This window comes from Zonotrichia leucophrys, chromosome Z, assembly GCF_028769735.1.
Source record: "Zonotrichia leucophrys gambelii isolate GWCS_2022_RI chromosome Z, RI_Zleu_2.0, whole genome shotgun sequence".
NCBI classification, from domain to species: Eukaryota; Metazoa; Chordata; class Aves; order Passeriformes; family Passerellidae; genus Zonotrichia; species Zonotrichia leucophrys.
In genome coordinates this window covers 9,555,155-9,576,042 of record NC_088200.1, presented here as the reverse complement: position 1 = coordinate 9,576,042, position 20,888 = coordinate 9,555,155, and the positions used below count along the sequence as shown (strand labels likewise).

General features: G+C 49.2%; 1 protein-coding gene and 1 long non-coding RNA gene across 2 annotated transcripts; one reads left to right on the top strand and one right to left on the bottom strand.

Moving 5' to 3' along the window:
* The first annotated feature begins 14,776 nt into the window (after positions 1–14,776).
* On the top strand, positions 14,777–15,512 carry LOC135460169 (uncharacterized). The gene is made up of 3 exons (XR_010443169.1): positions 14,777–14,881; positions 15,122–15,230; positions 15,333–15,512. It is a non-coding gene; the product is annotated as an uncharacterized LOC135460169 (long non-coding RNA).
* A 1,089-nt stretch (positions 15,513–16,601) lies between these two features.
* LOC135459710 (avidin-like) lies at positions 16,602–18,543 on the bottom strand. The gene is made up of 4 exons (XM_064735998.1): positions 18,469–18,543; positions 18,283–18,364; positions 17,668–17,788; positions 16,602–16,647 (listed from the first exon to the last, which is right to left on the bottom strand). Exons 1-4 carry the CDS (start codon positions 18,541–18,543, stop codon positions 16,602–16,604), a joined length of 324 nt encoding a protein of 107 aa, XP_064592068.1.
* Between the last annotated feature and the right edge of the window lie 2,345 nt (positions 18,544–20,888).

Here is a 20,888-nt window from a genome sequence, read left to right as displayed (position 1 = left end):
AGGTCTGGGGTCCTCAGTCCACCCACCAAGACCAGGGCCAGGGACTCCGCTCTGCCCAGTGGTGCAGGGTCCAAAAAAGCCTCTGCTGCTGCTTCTGTTCTTTCTGAGAGGAAAAAAAAAACCAAAGGTAGAAAGAGCTACCAGCTCAAAGTGCTGGAAAGCCATGAGACAGCCTCAGCCCAAGCGGTTCTGTTAAGGGCTGTGGCCAGGGCATTCCAGACATTTTTTCACCATTGTTTGGTAACTATCTAATGAAGAGTGTCCCACTGAGAGTCAGCTGAGTAACGAGTAACGACAATCACACCAAAATGACTATGTGTCATTCTACTTTATTAAGCAATTTTGGCATATTTATGCTTCTCTATACACTGTTTTACGCCACTACTGCCTAATGTTCATTGGTTAAATGGCTCAATTGACTCATACATGTTATTTACTGATTGGTTGTCATGCTCTAAGCTTTCTTAGCTAAGGTGTGCTAAATTAGCAGTTCTCATATATTTGGCATCTGGCTTCATTTTTGCACAATGCGTATTCTTCCTTGTTTTATCTATTCGAGGACAGTAGTCTATCTTGTTCTGAGGACAGTACATGATCTTCAAAGTAACTCTGTAATCTGCAGGCCAGGGTTGTCCAGTTCTTGTAAGAGTACAGCATGCCCTTGTTCTGCCAAGAATTCTACGCATCCCCTTTTTTTCTTTTTGGAAAACCCAGGCTCATTCAACAATTGATTCTAAACCCTTTTTCATACAAGAAAGAATGCAACAGAGAATAACAAGCGCAGCAAAAATAACAGCAAGAAACCAAACTCCTACTATCAATAAGGTTCTCAACCAGCCAGAGATTCCCAGTTCTTTAAGCCATTTGTCAAAAGAACTTTTAACAACAGTGGGTTTCTTCATATTATTTTGCTGTTGGAGAAGCTTTTTGTCAGTGGATTCAGAATGATCAGAAAGATTCATACAGCGCATTCCTTCAAAATCTTCACAGCCATGTCTTGTGCTAGTAACAAAAAATCAATAGCTACTCGATTTTGTAATACAGCATGTCCTTACACTGTCAACATCAGTGGTGAGCTTATCCAGCACCTTGGAGGTAATGTTAATTGTTTCCCTGTTCAATAATTGTTTTAACTGAGCGAGGGCTTTGGCAGAAGCAACTTGTGGTGTAAAAAGTGAAGCTAAAATGAGAGATGGTCACTCCCACATGATTTTTTCTTTAGTAGTTCTTTGTTTCAGGATTCTGCAAGCCTGTATCGGGACCAAAAGGGACTTTCAAAGATGTCAAAGAGCAACATCTCCAGTCAATGGGCCTTCTCCTGAAATTCAGCTGTTTGGACTTGAAACAATGAATATTCTTTGCGTTGTTGTTTGGGTTTTTTATATTGTAAACCTTGTTTTAGTGATACAATAGGAGTTGATGTTCTACAGGTAAAGAATCTCCTTGATCATACTATGTCAGCACTTGATTGAGGTTTTGATTGGCAACGGATAAACCTCTCAAGATGTGTCTGTTCTGTCTTCTGCATGGGCCCAGGCAGAAGAATTACAAATGCAGGTTTTTTTATTTTAATTACACTGAGAAAGGTTGAGATGTCACATTCATATTTTGTAAAAAATCCCTTTGCCCAGGATTTTTCTCCTGGGAGGCTGAGAAACTTCAGAGAAAAAAGAAAACAATAATTATCTCATTTGCTACTCCAATGCTTTGTTCTTTTGGAATGTGGTTGGAGATTGTTTACCAACAGGTGATTGTGTCATTAGGTTTCTGGTGTGAGCTGTTTTGACTAATTGGCCAATAAGTGCCAAGCTGCGGCAAGGCTCTGGAAAGAGTCACGAGTTTTCAGTATTATCTCTTTAGCATTCTGTAAGTATCCTTTCTGTATTCTTTAGTATACTTTAGTATAGTATTTTTTAATATAATGTAGTATAATAAAATATTAAATTAGCCTTCGGGGAATATGGTGTCAGATTCATCAATCCTTCCTATCACAAGGGTCCCCAAGGGAGAGTTTCATTGCATCTTATTCTCTCTTCATTTGCTGTAGGCTCTGACATGGGAAGATACCAGCAGGTGCAGGAGGGCCACATATGGGACCTTGCTCTTGCCGTGTAACACTATTCCTCTGCCCAGAAATTCTCCCCTGGGAGCAAAAAAAGGGCATTCGTCACCAATGGCAGCACTGGGACAGCATAATGATGAGGGAGAGGGAGAGGGAGAGGGAGAGGGAGAGGGAGAGGGAGAGGGAGAGGGAGAGGGAGAGGGAGAGGGAGAGGCTACTTCATATCTGCCAGCCCTGATAGCTATTGAAGATTAAGGATGCACTTTGGCACTGAAGAAGTCCTGCCATGGCCAGAAAGAGATAATAGCCCTTCTTGTGGTGTCCCCAGAACTCCTCCACCCTTTCTGTGGTGTCCCAGAGATCCAACGTGTTTCCTGTAGTGTCCTCAAAGCTCCCACACTCTGCCTGTGGTATCTTTAATGCTCTTCTCACCTGCTGCCCTCTCTGTGCTCCCTGCCAGCTCACTCAGTGTCCCCCCAGACTCCATCACCGTCCAGAGGGATTGGGGCTCTCCTATCTCATGGGTGTCCCTTGGCAGGAGGCTCAGCCCCCTCTGATATAAAAGGAGCAGAGTCTGGGCTCCACACACAGCCCCCAGCACCATGGGCAGCCAGGGCTGCTGCTGCTGCTGCTCGTCCTGGCCCTGCTCATGGCCTGTGGCGCTGCATCCAGGGAGGTGAGAGCAGCCCTGGGGCAGTCTGGCCGTGCTGAGCCGTGCTGTGCTGAGCTGAGCTGTCCCAGGTGCAGGGTGGGGGGCGAGGGGCTGCATGCCCTGGCTGTGCCATCCCCATGGTGTGTGTTTTCTCTGTGCCATGCTCTTCCACCCCAGCACACAAAGGTTTTGCCTGAGGGGCTGCAGGTTCTGGGTGCACTGTCCTCCACCATGCTGGGCCATGCCACAGTGCAGTGTCCATGACCAAGGAGGCTGCCAGCTCTGGGTGTGCTTTCCTGTGGCTGCTGTGGGTCACCTCCCCCTTCCACCGGGTACCTCCAGCTCTGCTGCCCTGCCCAGAGACTGAGGGTTGCTCTCCTGAGTGCGCCCATGCGCTGGTCCCAGCTGCCAGGGCGAGGGGCTGTGCCATGGGACAACATGCCCTGCTCAGCCAGGCTGAACGTGAGACTGAGCCTGGGCACTGACCGCGCCACCACACAAGCCCCAGGCTCACCTGCAGGGCCTGTGGAGAAACGAGCTGGGCTCTTACATGACCCTTTTGGCCCTGAACACAGCTGGAACCTCCGAGGGCTCCTGGCACAGCACAGCAGCAGCCACCAACAAGCAGATCCTGCTGTCACCCCTGCAAGGAGCCCAGCAGCCAAGAGGTGCCCCAGCTTTGGCTTCACTGTGCAGCGGCAGCTCCCAGGTACAGCAGTGACAGCACCCCCTGCCCATGCTGGGAGTCCCCTGGCTGGCACTCCCAGTCCCTCGTGGCACCCAGAGGAGCCCTGGAGTGGGCGCAGAACTGGCCCACGCATCTGGCCCTGCCTGGGGAGATGGAGGGGATGTGGGACATGGGATTGTGGGCGTGACTGTCTGGGACAGTGCCACAGGCAGAATGGGAGCTTCAGACAACGTTTATTAAATAAACCCTGGTGGTGTTTGGAGGTCCCCAGTATGAGGAAGAGATTAAGAATCTGACTCCATGTTTCTCAGAAGGCTGATTTATTATTTTATTATATTATATCATATTAAAAATGCCAAACTAAAACTATACTAAAACAATAGAGAAAATAGTACATTAGAAGGCTTGAAGGGAAAACGATAATAAAAACACTTGACGGACTCAGAGTCCAACACAGCTGGCTGTGATTGGTCATTATGTAAAAATGATTCTCATGGAACCAATCGAAGTTGCACCTGTTGGTAAACAATGTCCAGACCACATTCCAGTGGATTCAGATAATAGTTGTTTACATTTCTTTTCTGAAGCTTCTCAGCTTCTCAGGAGAAAAATCCTGGGCAAAGAAGGGTTTTCAGAATATATCCTGGTGACATTTCACCCTTCTTTATTATAATCAAAATTTTAAAAACCAGTGCTTGTGATTCTTCTGCTGACCCTTGCAGAAGAGAGAACAAACATGTCTCAAGAGGTTTATGTGTTGCAAATCAAAACATCAATAAAGTGCCCATATGGAATGATCAAGATGATTCTTTACCTGTATAACATCAAATTCTATCGTATCACTAAAACAAGGCTTACTATATAAGAAAATGCAAAAAACTATGCAAAGAAAGTTCATTGTTTCAAGTCCAAACAACTGAGTTTGAGGACAAAGTCCATCGACTGGAGATACTGTTCTCTTACGTCTCTGAAGGGTCCTTTTTGGTCCTGAAACAGGCTTGCAGAATCCTGAAACAAAGAACTGCTAAAGAAAATCCATCAATAATTATTTAAAATCCGCTGACAGTTATCAAACAAATTTAATAAAATTTCTGGAATGCCTTGGCCACAGCCCTTAATTGATCCACTTGGGCTGAGGCTAATTCTTGGCTACTTGATGCTTTTGAGCTGGTAGCTCTTTCCATTTTTTGGGGGTTTTTTTTGGGTTTTTTGTTTGTTTGGGGTTTTTTTGTTGTTGTTGTTGTTGTTGATAGAACAGCAGCAACAGTAGCCTTTAGGACCCTGCAGGGGTCCTGGCCCTGCTGGATGGACCAGGAATCCTAGACCCGGCCCACAGAATGGTGGCCCAGGTCCGGGAAGGGGGATCAAAGCCCCCAAACCCAACAGTAGGTGTGGCAGAGGCCCCGGCCCACATAACCAGGCCAAATGGCCCAGACCCAGCCTACGAGGTGGGCTCTGTCTTCTGACGACCTGGCAAACTGCCAGTACCTTGGCAGCAGGAGAGACTGAACACCTCCTCCCTCTTACCCCAGAACCACCAGTGAAAATTGGCAGCTGGAGAAGAGAAGTTTTCCTGAGAATCATCATCTCACGTCTGGGGGTCATTTTCATTCCCCAGAGCAAGTGAGCAATGCTCACTCTCCACTGTTTCCCTTGCCTCTGCAATGCAGATGCCAGTGTTCTCACTTTCTGCCCCTCAGGAAGTGAGAACCACCTCGATCCCCTCTGGGCTTGGGACCGGAGGCAGAACTTCCAGGAGCCCCCTCCTCCACGCCGCTGGGACACACGAGGGGATTCAGGCATTCCAAAGCCCAGCAAGAAGCATCCAACCAAACTCAAATTGGCCCACAAAAAACACTGTGTTCCAGAAAATCACTGAGTTTGAAAGTGTTCATTCTTGCAGCACTGGCTGTCAGCAAACAACTGGGCCGCTTCTGCTGCAGGACAGGCTGTTTGCAGGGTCCAATGCAGACTCTGACGCGGACTGTTGTAAGTAAAAAAAAAGATGCAAATTTAAAAAAGGTTGCAGAGTGAGCAGGTTAAACCAGTTGCTGCCAAAGTGGAGTTCTACTTGTTATTGTAATCACCGGTCATTTTCAGTAACTACTCCTTTTGTATCTGGAGGGTCCTGCCTAAAGCGAAGTTGATAGCCCTTCTCCTCCTCCTCCGACAGTGAAAGGAGGGGACATGGTGGGGGTGACCTCAGAGGGTATGCAAAATAACTTCAGAACCAGCATGCCATGGGAAGCCACCTGACCAAACTTACCAAAAAGACCCTAAAAACAATAAGCCAACACAGAATTAAGAGATCAAAGTGATGTCTGGACATGAGAAACAAAGTACTGAGCCTGCAGAGATGCTGAGGACCTTTGTTGCCCCGGCCCTGACCAAAGACCTCAGCTGGAGCCAAGACCCTGAGACGGCAAAACCCAGAAGTTGTAACACTGGGTGTACAGCCACTGCTCTTGTGAGGATGGCACCCCCAGCTCTGCTCCCTAGGGGACAAAGCTGCACTTTCCATTTTCTCTGAGTCACCCAGGGAGCGACACGGAGAAGCCACGGACCCGTTGAGCCTCCCAGCCTTGTGCTGATCACTTTCAATAAAGCCATTAAAAAGGAGAAAAAGTCTCCTGCCCTGTTTATTTCAGCTGGGAGCTCATCCGGGATAGCCACGCCAGAAGAGGACACCAGGACTGGCCATCTTGGACCTCCAGGACAGCTGGTTATCAGGACCAGAGAAGATCAGCTCAGGACTAGTGATGCGGAATTTGATGAGAGAAACATGCAAGCCATGGGAAAAAAAGAAATTAACCAATTATACATAACATTAACCCAAGAATCTAGGTTTTGATAGAATCATAAAATAGTAGACCATTAATGCCTATATTTGAAAGCCCCTTTCAGGTGCTTCTCATTGCTAATTCAGCTGTGCAGACCAGAAGAAAGAGTTGGACCCACATCAACAGATTCCACTCCACTCTCCCTCTGGCATTGGACCAGAGTCCACAACACTCTCACCCCCTAACTGGACAAGAGTCAACCACATCACAAGTTAGTTCACCTGAATATAGCATCGTAAAAAGACTGAAGGACCTAAAGTTGACCCTCAGAAGGAAGAGTCAAAAAGACTGATGAACTGTATAGGAAAAGAGTTTGGTATCAGGGCCTTACCATATGTTAAAGTGTTATTAGACAGTTCTGTGTGTAAAATAAGTTTGTAAAGAGTTTAAGACTGTAAATAAGTAATTCTGGTTAAGTTCCACCAATTTAGTTCCAAAGACTCCAAGTTAATCCTCTGTAGAACACTCCCCCAGGAGAAACCAAAATTAGTAAGGATAGACCAGGAGAGGTTTAACCAGAGAAGGGGTGTTGCCTTCTGATATAAGGCAAGGCGACTTGGTTTCGAGGAACAGCACAGCAACCCAAACTCTCCAGGGTCACTTGGGCCAAAGAAGCACGCAGATACCAATGGGGTAGACGGTCAAAGGCCTTTATTATCTCATCTCGTGGGGTTTTATAGTCTAAGGGGTCTCTCTATGTCAGAGGGGTCTGCAGTACCATCCATGGTTAGTAAGGAGTGGAAAGTTACCAGGAGTGGAACATTACTAGCATTACTATCGTTAGGGGGCTGCATTCCTGGTTACATTCCTAGAGTGATCTCTTGTCTTAAGGGATTACGGGAAAAGGAGTCCTGCCGCTTTCCATCACATCACATGATCTTCATATCGCCTGTCCCTATCTACCACAAAGGGGGTAGAAGAGACTCTAAAGAGCATGGAAGCTTCTTCTCAGTAAAGTCCCCAAGAGGCAAGGCCGGGTGGGCAGGCTGTGCAAGATGACCCATACTGCACTCTTGGGAAGGGCAGTAATGATGGCTCTGATTGCTGGTGGTGCTCTGGGGAGCCCAGGAGAGCCGTGCAGTGAGTGCTACCAACCTCTCTATGAGGAGGAAGAAGTGAGCTCCTGGTCTAGAGTCCACATCAGTTCTAACCCTGATTGTGTTAACCTCTCCCAATTGGTCCTTTGTCAAGAAGATAAGAGAATGTACGGGATAGTCCAGAATATTGCCATTTTTAGGCAGCGACTCCTGGGAGAGTGCCCTGCAGGAGAAGTCTGGTTGTGCTTTAAATGTGATGCTGCTGAAGTAAGCTTAGTAGATATAGTCAAAAGAAAAGAAATGGTGAAAGCAGTAAGAAAGATGGTTTGTAAAAGGTATTTAGCAGTAAAGAATTTGGCTACCCGGTATACCCCAAGAGATCCAAATAAATTAGAGTCTGTTGAGAAAAAAGAAAGAGACAAGTGTATTTACCGTGAAGTATGTGAATGTTATAGGTGTACTGAAAAAGGGCTAAACCCCTTTTGGAAAATGAAAAAGCCATGTAAATATTGGGAATGCCCAACAGAAACTAACAACACATTTTGGGAGAGTCCTAAACACCTGGTTTTGATCTCTGGTACTACGGCATACACTAAATTGCCAAGAGACTGGTCTGGCAGCTGAAGCGCTAGAAAGACAAAACCTGTTATAAACAAAAATCTGCCAGTTTTTTGGTGAGAAAAAGGTTACGACTGTTGCTGCTGGGGTGCTGCTTGTGCGTTATGGTAATTACGGGTTGTTGTCATTAATAGTTGTTTTTGTATCAGTAAAAGCCCTAGCTGGGGCCGAGTTAATGGCTCTTCTTTGGGACAGTGAAGGATGGGGACCTTTCCTAACAGTGAGGAGAAGAGACTTAGGAGTGGGGGGAGACATGCAAAATAACCCCAAGACTGGCATGCCATGAGAAGCTACTGCTTCAAGCTTGCTAAAAGGACCCCCAAAACAACGAGCCAACATAGAGCTGAGAGATTGGAGTGATGTCGAGACGTGAGGAACAGAGTGCTGAGCCTGCAGAGATGCTGAACACCTTCATAGTCCCTCTCACCCTGAGCACGGGGGCCGTCCCGACTCTGGAGACCCAGAGAAAAAAGGGCGGTCATCAACATCTGCCTCCCACAAGGACCCCCAGCTCTGCCCCTAGTGGAAAAAGCTGCGCATGTCCTCCTCATCCTCGTCGCCCTGGAAGACATGACGGGAGACTGCAGCCCTGCCGAGCTGTCCAGTCCTGAGCTGATCACTTTTAATAAAGGCATTAAAAGGAGAAAAAGTCTCCTGCCCTCTTTATTTCAGCTGGGGCACTCATCCGGGATAGCCACGCCAGAAGAGGACACCAGGACTGGCCATCTTGGATCTTTGGGACAGCTGGCTATCAGGACCAGAGAGATTGGCTCAGAACCAGCGATGCAGAGGAGCACCGGAGCACCGGACTGGTGAGAAATCCAGTGGCGGGAGTGGGAGATGAGTGCGCATGTGTGTGAGTGAGACAAAGGCCAGCAGATGGACTTTCGGAGCAAGAAGGACCCTTTAGTACAGCGTTTCCAGACCTCTGTGAAGAAGCCGGCCGGGAACAGGAGGAAGCGTGTGGAATTAGTGTGAGTCGTCTCCTAAGAGGGAAAGAAAGAGGGCCCCCCCCACTCCAGGCGTGCGGAGGGAATAGTTGTGTGAGTGGCACGCAGCCCCAAAAGTTCTGACAGAGAGAAGTCAGGCAGATTGTAAGTCCCAAGAAGGATTTGGGCAAGCTCACAAGCCCTGCAGGCAAAGTAAGTCCTGACAAAGGGTTCAGCAAAGGAGGCTGTGGTTTGTTTTTAAGTCCTGATACGGTGAGGCCTAAAAACTGGAAGGTTAGGCAAACTAGAAATCAGGCAGGTTTTTTTTCCTGACAGAGGGGAGTCAGGCACAAACCGGCTTCTTACGCCAGGGTTTCATGTGTTCAAGTCCTGATAGATATAAGACCTGACATTAGGAAAGTTAGGCAATCAAGAGATCGGGCAGTTGTTTCAGTATAAAGTCCTGAGCATCAGGCAAATAAATTTTTCTTGAAATTACCTGTCAGTAGAGGCACCTTTGAGATTTTTTTACTGTTCAGGCCTGAAAAATGGGACGGTGTAATACTAGAAAGACCAGCAAGAGACTGAGGAATATACCTCCCAATAGTCCCTTAGGAGAACTGTTAGAGAAATGGGATTCTATAGAGGCCACAGGGGATTAGATAAAGTGAAGATGATCCACTACTGTGTAGAAGTCTGGCCAGAATTAGACATGCAAGGAGGATGGCCTTGATGTGGGACAAGGGACAAGTGGATGTGCCAACAACTAAATCATTTTTTGACAGCTTGAGGAGATATCAATCCTGAGCAATTATTGTATGTAGCTTGCTGGTTAAAGAACGCTATTGGTGATGAAGGGGTGCAAATTTGTAAGGTACAGAAGAAGAAAGAGGGGAATGAAGGAGGGGATGATGGAATTAGTAAAAGATGGCACCCCCTAGATTATTTGCTTCCTTCTGCCCCTTCACCTTATAATCCTCTTCCTCAAGCACCTCAAACGGCAGGTCCGGTTCTTCCCCCAGCTGCCATCTCATTACCACCTGCTCAAATTCCTCCTTCTACCTCTTCAGCTTCCGCTATGATAAACCCAATATCTCCCTTAGTAGCCACTCCCTCACCACCCCCTTCATCTCCTCCAGTTCCTTCTGCATCACCACAAGTGCCTACTCCACCTGCTGCATTCTCCACCCCTTCTCCAGCTCCACTTAATATCCACTCAGGCTCTTCTCCCCCTCCTATTGCTGTCCCTTTACCTCCTCCTAGTTGGGACACAAATGCCTCTTCGCCCGATAAACAGCTATCAGCAAATACACCTGCTGATGGGCAGAAAGTTCAGGGTAACCCAGATATCCCTCAACCTAGTAGTTTCGCATCTGAAGATGGGCTGTACTGTAACACCAGATCCAAGACCTCCAAGGCAGAGAGACTCTTTCCCCTCAGATAGGTTCCTCTGGGAGGAGTAGCAGGAGGTGTTGGCTTTGTGAATGCTCCCCTAACTGGTTCTGAGGTGAGAGGATTCAAGAAAGAGTTGGGGCATTTAGTTGAAGACCCAGTAGGCATAGCCAACCAAGTGGATCAATCCTTATGTCCAAATATCTACGCTTGGGGGGAAAGTAATTCCATCCTAAATCTATTATTTTCCCCAGAAGAGGTCCAGATGATAAGGGCAGCTGGCATAAGAATTTGGGAGGAAGCTAACCATCCAGGACCCCAGGTGCCAACAGGTAAACAAAAATTGCCACTAACAGATCCCAATGAAAACCCTAATCAGGAGGAAGGGAGGAAGGCCATGATGGAATATAGGTCTTTGATAATATGGGGGGATCAAAGAGTCAGTTCCCAAAGGAACTAACACCCAATTGGCATTTGAGGGTGTACAAGAGAAGGATGAATCTCCTGCTGCCTGGCTTAACTGCCTAAAGCAGAACTTCCAGTTGTACTCCAGAATAGACCCAGACACCCTAGAAGGTCAAGCGCTACTAAAGGTCCAATTTGTTACCAAATCTTGGCCAGACATAAGGAGAAAACTGGAAAAGATTGAAGATTGGCAAGAGAAGGACATCAATGAGTTATTGAGAGAAGCATTGAAGGTGCATGTAAGGAGGGATGAAGAAAAAGCAAAGGCTCAGGCTAGGATCATGGTTGCAGTAGGTAGAGAAAGTGTGGGGTGGGCAGGACCACTGCCAGGAGGAGGCAGAGATGGGCCAGTACTGTCAGGTACAAGAGGAAGAGGGATGGAGAGACCCCAAGTCCCTTTGAGAGAACGACATTGCTATTACTGTGGAGAGGCAGGACACATCAGGAGGTTTTGTAGAAAGCTCAGTCTCGATGAGGCAATAGCCAGGGAACAAGATAATTTAGGAAAGATCCTTAGAGGTGATGATTAAAGGTGTAAAGGACTTTACACTTTAGGGGACCCGATGCAACATCTAGAAGACCCCTTGGTAAACATTCAAGTGGGACCCCTAAATAAAGAATTAGAATTCTTCAGTAGATACAGGAATAGATAAGTCCTGTCTCAACAAAGTACTAAAAATACCCTAAAACATCTGATGTTAGACAAAAATAGCTAAGTAGAAAGGATATCCAATAACACCAAAACTGGCCAGTACACTAAACTTATAAGTGATGTGAAAGTAAAAGGTACCTTATTGTTGTCTTGTTGTGTGTGTGGAAGTGAGTCACAAGCAAAGTCAACCTCAACTTCCCGGGCAGGTGGGAAGGGGGCAGTGGAAGTGTGTGTGTGACCTGCAAACCAGGCTTATGTCCCCCAGGTGGGTGGGGGCAATGGCCAAAGTGTGTGTGTGTGTGACCTGCAAACCAGACAAGTGCTCCCCAGATGTGTGAGGGAGCCGTAGCTGTAAGAGCGTGAGTGACACGCAGGCAGCCTCACAGGTGAATGTGCACCAGAGGCAACCAGAGTCACAGCCCTTATAAGAGGCCCAGAGATACTGAGACCTGTGGGCCAACCCCAAGGTGAGGGGGGTCACAGGGACCCGTGATTTTCTAGGAATAATGATCCAGTTTGTGTCTTGAGGGTGTGAAGGAATGTGTGAAAGTGAATGAGAAATAATATAGACGAATTAAAGTAGAGGTAATGTCGATTGTGCGTTATAAGTTTTACCACATCTCCTTAGAGGGAAGTGCATTGTGTAGAAGAATAGTGTGAGAAAAAATTAAAATTTAAGTGTAAGGGATTGAAAGATTTAAGCTGTAAGTGAAAGTAAGAAACAGAAGCAAGAGATAAATAGATAAGATCTTGAAAAATAGAACAGAAAACCAGTGAATTAAACTCACAGAAAAAATAGGAGAATAAAAGCACTCTGGTAGTTAAGTTAGCTAACAGAAATACAAGTCCTTGCAAAATACAGAGTATGCAGAAGTTGATGAGAGAAACATGCAAGCTATGGAAAAAGAGAAATTAACCAATAACATTAACCAGAGAAACTGAGTTTTGATAGAATCATAAAATAGCAGACCATTAATGCCTATATTTGAAAGCCCATTTCAGGTACTCTTCATCACTAATTCGACTGCGCAGACCAAAAGAAAAAGGTTGGACCCACATCACTCTCACCCCCTGGCACTGGACCTGGATTCAACATCAGTTGTTTTCCCCCTGGCATTCTGGCATTGGACCGGACTGCACCCCATTCTCCCTCTGGCATTGGACCAGACTCCACCCCACTCTCCCTCTGGCATTGGGCCAGACTCAACATCAGTTTTTCTCTCTGGCATTGGGCCAGAGTCCACACCACTCTCACCTCTGGGCACAGGACGAGGATTCAACCACATCACAAGTTAATTCACCTGAGTATACTGTGATTTAAAGTTGACTCTCAGAAGGAAGAGTCAAAAAGACTGAACTGTACAGGAAAATAACTGGTATCAGAGCTCTAACATAGCTTAAAACGATTCAAGACAGTTCTGTGTAAAATATGTTGGTAAAAACTCCTCCTTGTCACCCTGGAAGAGACAACAAAGACTGCAGACCCGTCGAGCTGCCCAATCCTGAGCTGATCACGTTTAATAAAGGCATTAAAAGGAGAAAAAGTCTCCTGCCCTGTTTATTTCAAAACCAACTTTCTTCTTATTACCCAAAGCAACTGGATCAAGTTTATGAGTTCCTATATACAATGATTTAAGAGAAACCAAACAGAAGAGGAAAAGTGCATTAGAAATTGGGAGAATCCAAAATTGTAAGGGCAAAGTTCGGTCCCCGATATCTATGTTAAACAGAATCATCAGGCTCCAGGCAATACTAGAGATAAAAAATGCTATTAATAGAAACATCTCAAAGGAAATTAAAAAGACAGCGTATGTAAATAACCAAGAACAAACTCCTACCCTTGATTCCAGTTGGTGGGATAACCTATGGATTTTCAAAAAAGATTTATGGGTAAAAGTAGCTTTCCTCACTGTGTGTATACTTGGAGGATTGTTCTTTTTACTATGCTTATTTCCCTGCTTCATTAAAATAGTAGTATTGGCCGTGCAGACCAACTTAAAGATCTCAAAAAATTTTAATCTGAAGAAACCAAGAAAATTAACAAAGTTAAGTAATCATGATTACCAGTGCTCAAGAAATTTATAATCAATACAAAAATTAAAGAAATATGAAGCTCATGAGTTAGAAATTGCAAGTTGACGCGAGCTTAAGTTTAATCTGGATCAAAGAAAAAGAGGGAGGACTGTTATCAGTAAAAAAATCAGCCATTTTTTTTGAAAAAAGGGTTGCAGAGTGAACTAGTCAAACCAGTTGCTGCCAATGTGAAGTTCTACCTGTTTGTTATTGGAATCACTGGTCGTTTTCATTAATTGCTCCTTTGGTATCTGGAGAGTCCTGCCTGAAAGTCAGGTTGATAGCTCTTCTCACAGTGAAAGGAAGGGACATGAAGAGAGGGACATCAGAGGGCATGCAAAATAACTTCGGAACCAGCAAGCCATGGGAAAGTCACCCCATCAAAGTAATCAAAAGACCCCAAAAACAATGAGCCAACACAGAATTAAGAGATCAGAGTGATGTCTGGACGTGAGGAACAAGGTACCGAGCCTACAGAGATGCTGAGAACCTTTGTTGCCCCTCAAGATGAGCCAAGACCTCAGCTGGAGCCAGGACCCCAGGACGGCAAAACCCAGAAGCTGTAACACAGGGTGTACAGCCACTGCTCTTGTGAGGACAGGACCCCCAGCTCTGCTCCTTAAGGAACAAAGCTGCACATTCCTCCTCTTCTGAGTCACCCTGGGAACAACAACGGAGAAGCTGCGGATCCGTCAAGCCTGCCAGCCTTGTGCTGATCATTTTTAATGATGGCATTGAAAAGGAGAAAAAGTCTCCTGCACTGTTTATTTCCGTTGGGACATCTGCCACGGGGTTCCTCTCATCCGTGCATTGCTCCTCTCCTCCACAGTTCACAGTGTGCCTGCGGTGCAAGGGGCAGACCATTTACCAGCAGGTGTTGTCCGTGGAGAGACCCAGCAGCCTGCAGGGCTGGAACTGGGGCTACTGCGGCCACTACGCCTTTTACCACGCCCTGTACCCCCGTGACTGGTTCGTCTACGAGCTTCCGGGACAGCAGGTGGTGCTCACCTGCCGGCAGGTCTCACCCATCATCCCCCTTGAGTATAAGGTAAGGCGGGGACGGCATGCCCGACGGCAGAGCTGCTTGTTAGCTCCCGCTTTCCCAGCGTTTCACTGCTCCCAAGGGCAGAGCTGCTTGTTAGCTCCCGCTTTCCCAGCGTTTTCCCACTATCGAGGGCAGAGCTCCTTGCTCGCCGCTTTCCCAGCGTTTCCCCACGGCCGCTCTCAGCAGCGCTGAGGCAGCGCGTTGAGAGTTGCTGGGCAGCCCATGAGAAGTGAGTGTCATGTCCTGCTGGTGGTACTGGGGAGGGGAGAGCATGAATGTTCTCCTCCAAAGGAGCAGCCCCTGATGATGCTCTTCCCTTGTTCAGGCCGGCACGGGAGTCACCCATGTGACGGCATTCAATCCCATGGGATTGGGTAGAGAGGTGTGGCAGGACCTCCTGCAGGATGGCAGGCTGGATTCGCCCCCTGGTGAGTGCCTCCCTCCTCCGTGGGACGGGTGCAGGGGGAGCCGGGAGAGTGGGTGGCCGTGCTGCTTGTGGGCACCCAAGCCAGGGCAGAGCTCTTTCCTCCAGCCTCCTTGGCTCTTCAAAATCTCCCCAGGATGCTGTGGCTTGTTCCCAAATTTAGGCTGTATCCAAACTTCCTATTGCTTGTCTAATGGAATAATACCACAAGACAACACTTGTCCTTGCTGTGGTTCTCCAAAAGCTGGTCATACCACTTTGGGGCTGTTCTGGACAATTAGTGATGCCATGACACACTACGAGGAGTGGGAGAGGAAGATCGAAGCGTGGCAGAATCCCATCCTGGAGAACAGGTAGGGCAGATGGGAGCACATTCCCCGTGGCCTCCTGGGCCTGGCTGCCACAGGAGCATCACCACCTCGGCCTCCGAGGCTGAGCTTCTCTCTTTCCCACAGCCAGCTGCCTCCCTGGTACAAGTCAGCCCTGTTCAATGAGCTCTACTTCCTGACGGATGGAGGGACCATCTGGATGGAGGTGCCCCCTGATTGCCGTGCCGAGGAGCTGCAGGGGCCGGCAGGGGCAGGGCTGTCCCACCTCCTTCCTGTCCTGCGGGAGTACGGAAGGTTTGCTTATTTGGAAGGTAACTCACAAGGATGTGAGGCATTCTCCAGCCTCAAGCCCTCCCATTACTGTAGCCATGGGTTTTGAACCTGCCATGGGGATGTTTTTCACACTCCAGTGGGTAGGGGGCAGTGCTATTCCCAGGAAAAGCCCTTGCAGCCCTAAAGGATAGGCATGGAGTGTTCCCCACATGCCTGGTGCTCTGTGCAGAGAATGAAACCCTCTTGGAATGGGAGCCCCTGCCTGTGCTGGGAAAGATGCCCCTGTCCAGGGGCCTGTGGAGGGAGGAGCTTTGCCACTTGTCCCCTGCCCATGGCAGTCTACTTTCCCTCACCACCTGCCCTGTCCTGCCAGGCAAGGAGTACCGGATGTACAACGCTATGATGTCCATTTCTACGCCTCCTTCACTCTCATCATGCTGTGGTCCAAGCTGCAGATCAGCCTGCAGTATGACATTGGTGAGTGTCCCCAGAGCCCTGCCTTGCTGCCTGCTCAGGCCTTCACCTGGGGAAGAGACAGAGCCTTGGGGACAGCTGCTGCTGCTGCTGCTGCTGCTGCAGAGATGTGTGCCTTGGAGCCAGCATCCCCCTGCAGCCGCCCTGCTGTGCCCATCACTTGCAGCCCTGGAATGTTGCTGCCCCAGCAGCTCTGTGCCCAGCACTGGGGATGCCTTCTTGCCATGCTGGGGGTGCCCAGCTGGCTCTGCCTGCCCTGGGGGTGCCCCTGGTCTTCCCAGCTCTGTCCTTGCCTCTTGCAGAGCAGACTTGGAGCTGTTTGCAGACCCCCAGTGGGACATGGGCCACGGGCCATCGCTCCAGGCTGAGGTCCCAAGGAGCTCCATGTGATGAGTGGGCTGACAAAGAGGAGCCCAAACCAGGGAGGGTCACACAATGACCTTCAGGGATAGGGGCAAGAGAGGCCACTACTGAGGAAAGGGAACAGGGGCACTGGTCTGTGAAAGAAAGGAGACTGTGTGTGTTTGCAGAAAAGCTTTATTAAAAGAATAAAGGTGCTGAAGGAGGTGCCAAAGGAGGTGCTGAAGCAGGAGGAAGAGCTACAACCTGGCTTTTCCTCTTCTCTGGGAGCTCCAATGCTACCAGCCCTCAATCCATGAGATCTTCCTTGCGCCAGAATGTGTTGTAGCCAACCCTGAGGGGACAAAGACAGAGGAAGGTAAGGATGTGACATGGGAGTGGCCCAATGCCCACCCAGCCCTGTATCCTCCCAAAACATTTGCACCTTGTGAGGATAACCAGGGAAGCTGTGCACAAGCACCCGCTCCTCCCTCACTTTCACACTGGCAGCAGCTCTGCCAAATGCTGAGCACCACAGGCTGGGAGCACCCCTCTTCATCCCCACCCTGGGCCACTCAGGATTCCTTCTTAGGCCTTGGGCTTTGGAAATGCCTCTCAAGTGGTGAAGCTTCCCTTGAGCTTGTCACATACACTTTGCACACCAAGTCCTTCTGTTGCCTTATCAAGGAAAACAATACTCCAAAAGCCTTGGGGAATTAATTGCCTGTATCACAACCCAAGTGGAACAGTGTTATCATTACTGCAACTGTGACAAATTCCTGTAGTTACCATCTCACACTACATCCAGGATGAAGACTGACTGATGACTAAGGTCAATCATCCCATGACTTGACCACAGCATTCCTAAGTGAGGCTTCTCAGTGCCAGCCTGGATCTAGAATTAAGTCACTGCCATAACTGTGGTAAACCCTCCCGAATCACCTTATCAATGTTGAATTAGTCAATGGTTAAGTGCAGCCACGACCTGTAGACAGAAACCATTGAGCAGGTCTGAGACTGAGAGCAGAACCAGCTGCAGCTCAGATCCATCAGTAGTTTAGAAAGCAGAGGGCACCTTCCTGAATTTCTGATTCATTTTAATGGTCTCACTTCTCCATCTCTTCCCTCCATGTAAATCATTCTACATTGTTTCTAACCTATTTTTTCCTTCCAACGTTTTACCCATGCAGAAATCAATCAGTGAACCTTGCCATGGAGATTTGCTAAGTCCTGTTTTTGCAAACAGATATTAAAACTCCTTTTGCCAATGCCTGTGAGAGTGACTCCTAAATGACCAAAAGCACTCATTTGTGACAGCCCCAACCCCTCAGGAGTGCACAGGGGACGTGCGCAGGGATAGGAATAGAGAGCTCACAAGGTGGCTTTCCAGTCGTTTGCGAGATCCTCTGAGTGTAATCTCAGCAGCCACATGGTCTTCAAAACTTCCTTTCCATCCTTATCCACAAAGCACTGGCCCGTGAAAACAGTGATGGTATCTGTGGGGACAGGACAGGAGGTGGAGGACAGCATGGCCGAGGTGGCAGGTCAGTGCCTGCTCCAGCACAGGGGACAGTAGACCCCTGCTGCTCCCGGTCTCTGAGCACAGCAGGGATGGGGAAAGCAGCAGGAGGGCTCACAGGGCTGGGGTGTCACATGGACATGGGCAGGCAGTGGAGGCCTGCAGCCTGGCACTGGGAGCTGGCAGCAACCGAGGAGCTCCAGGGACAGGGATGGGGGAGCTGCAGGGAGGGAGAGCAGTGGGGACAGTGCAGGGGAAGGCAGGGAATCAGCAAGGACACTGCAGGGAGGGCAGAGGAGAGGTCTGGTGACACAACAACAACGATGCTTAGAAAAGACAAAATACCTGTAAAGGTCCAATGGACAGTGAAACCAAATGTGGGCTGGCTCTGATAGGGGAGTTGCTGGGACCCCACCAGAGGTGATTCCTTGATCTCTTCTGGGGAAGCTGACACAGCTGTAAAGTACTTGCCAGTGAAGTCACCATTTTTATTTACTTCATAAATGGTCATGTTGGAGCCCAGGTCATTCTGCCATTGCCCAGTCAGCTTACACTGGAGAGGAAGGAACGGAAAGAACTCAGCACTTGTGCCACAGCACAGCCTGCAGCCACAGCCCCCTGCCCACCCCACCCTGTGCATCCCATCCCTGACAGTACCCTCCGTATATGGGGGAGGCCGTGAGCCCCCAGGGCCAGGAAGAGCATGAGGAGCAAGGGAGTTGCTTGCACCATCTCTGCAGCAGGCAGGCAGCTGATGGACCTGGGGATGTGCTCCTTGCAGATCGCTGCTGATACTCCTGCTCCTTCTCCTTTTTATTGCTGCCAGATGGGCTGTGGGTGGTGCCTCTGGGCAGGATGTTGTGCAGTCTGGGTGTCCCCAAATGTACCAGCTATCAGAGGGGCTCATGACAGTTGATCTTCCCAGAATGCCTTTGTTCCAAGATAAATGCAGGTCGACAGGCGGGTGACATGCTCCAGTATTGTGGTACCACAGTACCCCTGCAGCCTCCTTCAGTGACCCCAAGGGAGAGCTTCTTTGCATCTTTGTCCCTCTCCATTTATTATGGGCTCTGACATGGGAAGATACCAGTGGGTGCAGGGGGGCCACATATGGGAGCTTGCTGTGGCCATGTGACATTATTCATCTCCCCTGAAATTCTCCCCTGGGAGCAAAAAAAGGCATTTGGTGACAAGTGTCAGCACTGGAGCAGCATAATGATCTGCTGAAGAATGGAGATGAGAGAGAGGAGAGGAGAGGAGAGAGAGAGGAGAGGAGAGGAGAGGAGAGGAGAGGAGAGGAGAGGAGAGGAGAGGAGAGGAGAGGAGAGGAGAGGAGAGGAGAGGAGAGGAGAGGAGAGGAGAGGAGAGGAGAGGAGAGGAGAGGAGAGGAGAGGAGAGGAGAGGAGAGGAGAGGAGAGGAGAGGAGAGGAGAGGAGGAGGAGGAAGGAGAGGAGAGGAGAGGAGAGGAGAGGAGAGGAAGAGAGAGAGGAGAGGAAGAGGCTACTCCATATCTGCCAGCCCTGATAGCTATTGAAGATTAAGGATGCACTTTGGCACTGAAGAAGTCCTGCCATGGCCAGAAAGAGATAATAGCCCTTCTTGTGGTGTCCCCAGAACTCCTCCACCCTTTCTGTGGTGTCCCAGAGATCCGTGTTTCCTGTAGTGTCCTCAAAGCTCCCACACTCTGCCTGTGGTATCTTTAATGCTCTTCTCACCTGCTGCCCTCTCTGTGCTCCCTGCCAGCTCACTCAGTGTCCCCCCAGACTCCATCACCGTCCAGAGGGATTTGGGCTCTCCTATCTCATGGGTGTCCCTTGGCAGGAGGCTCAGCCCCCTCTGATATAAAAGGAGCAGAGTCTGGGCACCACACACAGCCCCCAGCACCATGGGCACCCAGGGCTGCTGCTGCTGCTCGTCCTGGCCCTGCTCATGGCCTGTGGTGCTGCATCCAGGGAGGTGAGAGCAGCCCTGGGGCAGTCTGGCCGTGCTGTGCTGTGCTGAGCTGAGCTGTCCCAGGTGCAGGGTGGGGGGCGAGGGGCTGCATGCCCTGGCTGTGCCATCCCCATGGTGTGTGTTTTCTCTGTGCCATGCTCTTCCACCCCAGCACACAAAGGTTTTGCCTGAGGGGCTGCAGGTTCTGGGTGCACTGTCCTCCACCATGCTGGGCCATGCCACAGTGCAGTGTCCATGACCAAGGAGGCTGCCAGCTCTGGGTGTGCTTTCCTGTGGCTGCTGTGGGTCACCTCCCCCTTCCACCGGGTACCTCCAGCTCTGCTGCCCTGCCCAGAGACTGAGGGTTGCTCTCCTGAGTGCGCCCATGCGCTGGTCCCAGCTGCCAGGGCGAGGGGCTGTGCCATGGGACAACATGCCCTGCTCAGCCAGGCTGAACGTGAGACTGAGCCTGGGCACTGACCGAGCCACCACACAAGCCCCAGGCTCACCTGCAGGGCCTGTGGAGAAACGAGCTGGGCTCTTACATGACCCTTTTGGCCCTGAACACAGCTGGAACCTCCGAGGGCTCCTGGCACAGCACAGCAGCAGCCACCAACAAGCAGATCCTGCTGTCACCCCTGCAAGGAGCCCAGCAGCCAAGAGGTGCCCCAGCTTTGGCTTCACTGTGCAGCGGCAGCTCCAGCAGGTACAGCAGTGACAGCACCCCCTGCCCATGCTGGGAGTCCCCTGGCTGGCACTCCCAGTCCCTCGTGGCACCCAGAGGAGCCCTGGAGTGGGCGCAGAACTGGCCCACGCATCTGGCCCTGCCTGGGGAGATGGAGGGGATGTGGGACATGGGATTGTGGGCGTGACTGTCTGGGACAGTGCCACAGGCAGAATGGGAGCTTCAGACAACGTTTATTAAATAAACCCTCCAGCTGAATCACAAGGTTCAGAAAGCACTCTCTTGCATTCTAGAATCCTGCCCACTGAAGAGTTTGGGCAGAACTGGATCCAACTTAGCCCCAAGTTTTTCAATGGATTATGTCTAAAGGATTATACAGGTGGAACAGAAATTTTATACAACATAGTACCACAGCATTGAGGATGGCAAATCAGATATATTTATATAAAAACAAATAATT

Coding starts and splice junctions, on each gene's coding strand:
- LOC135459710 (XM_064735998.1), bottom strand. CDS start 18,543: ATGGTGCAAGCAACTCCCTTGCTCCTCATGCTCTTCCTGGCCCTGGGG. Junction 18,365..18,468: donor GCCTCCCCCATATACGGAGG/GTACTGTCAGGG, acceptor CTTCCTCTCCAG/TGTAAGCTGACTGGGCAATG. Junction 17,789..18,282: donor TAAAAATGGTGACTTCACTG/GCAAGTACTTTA, acceptor CTGTCCCCACAG/ATACCATCACTGTTTTCACG.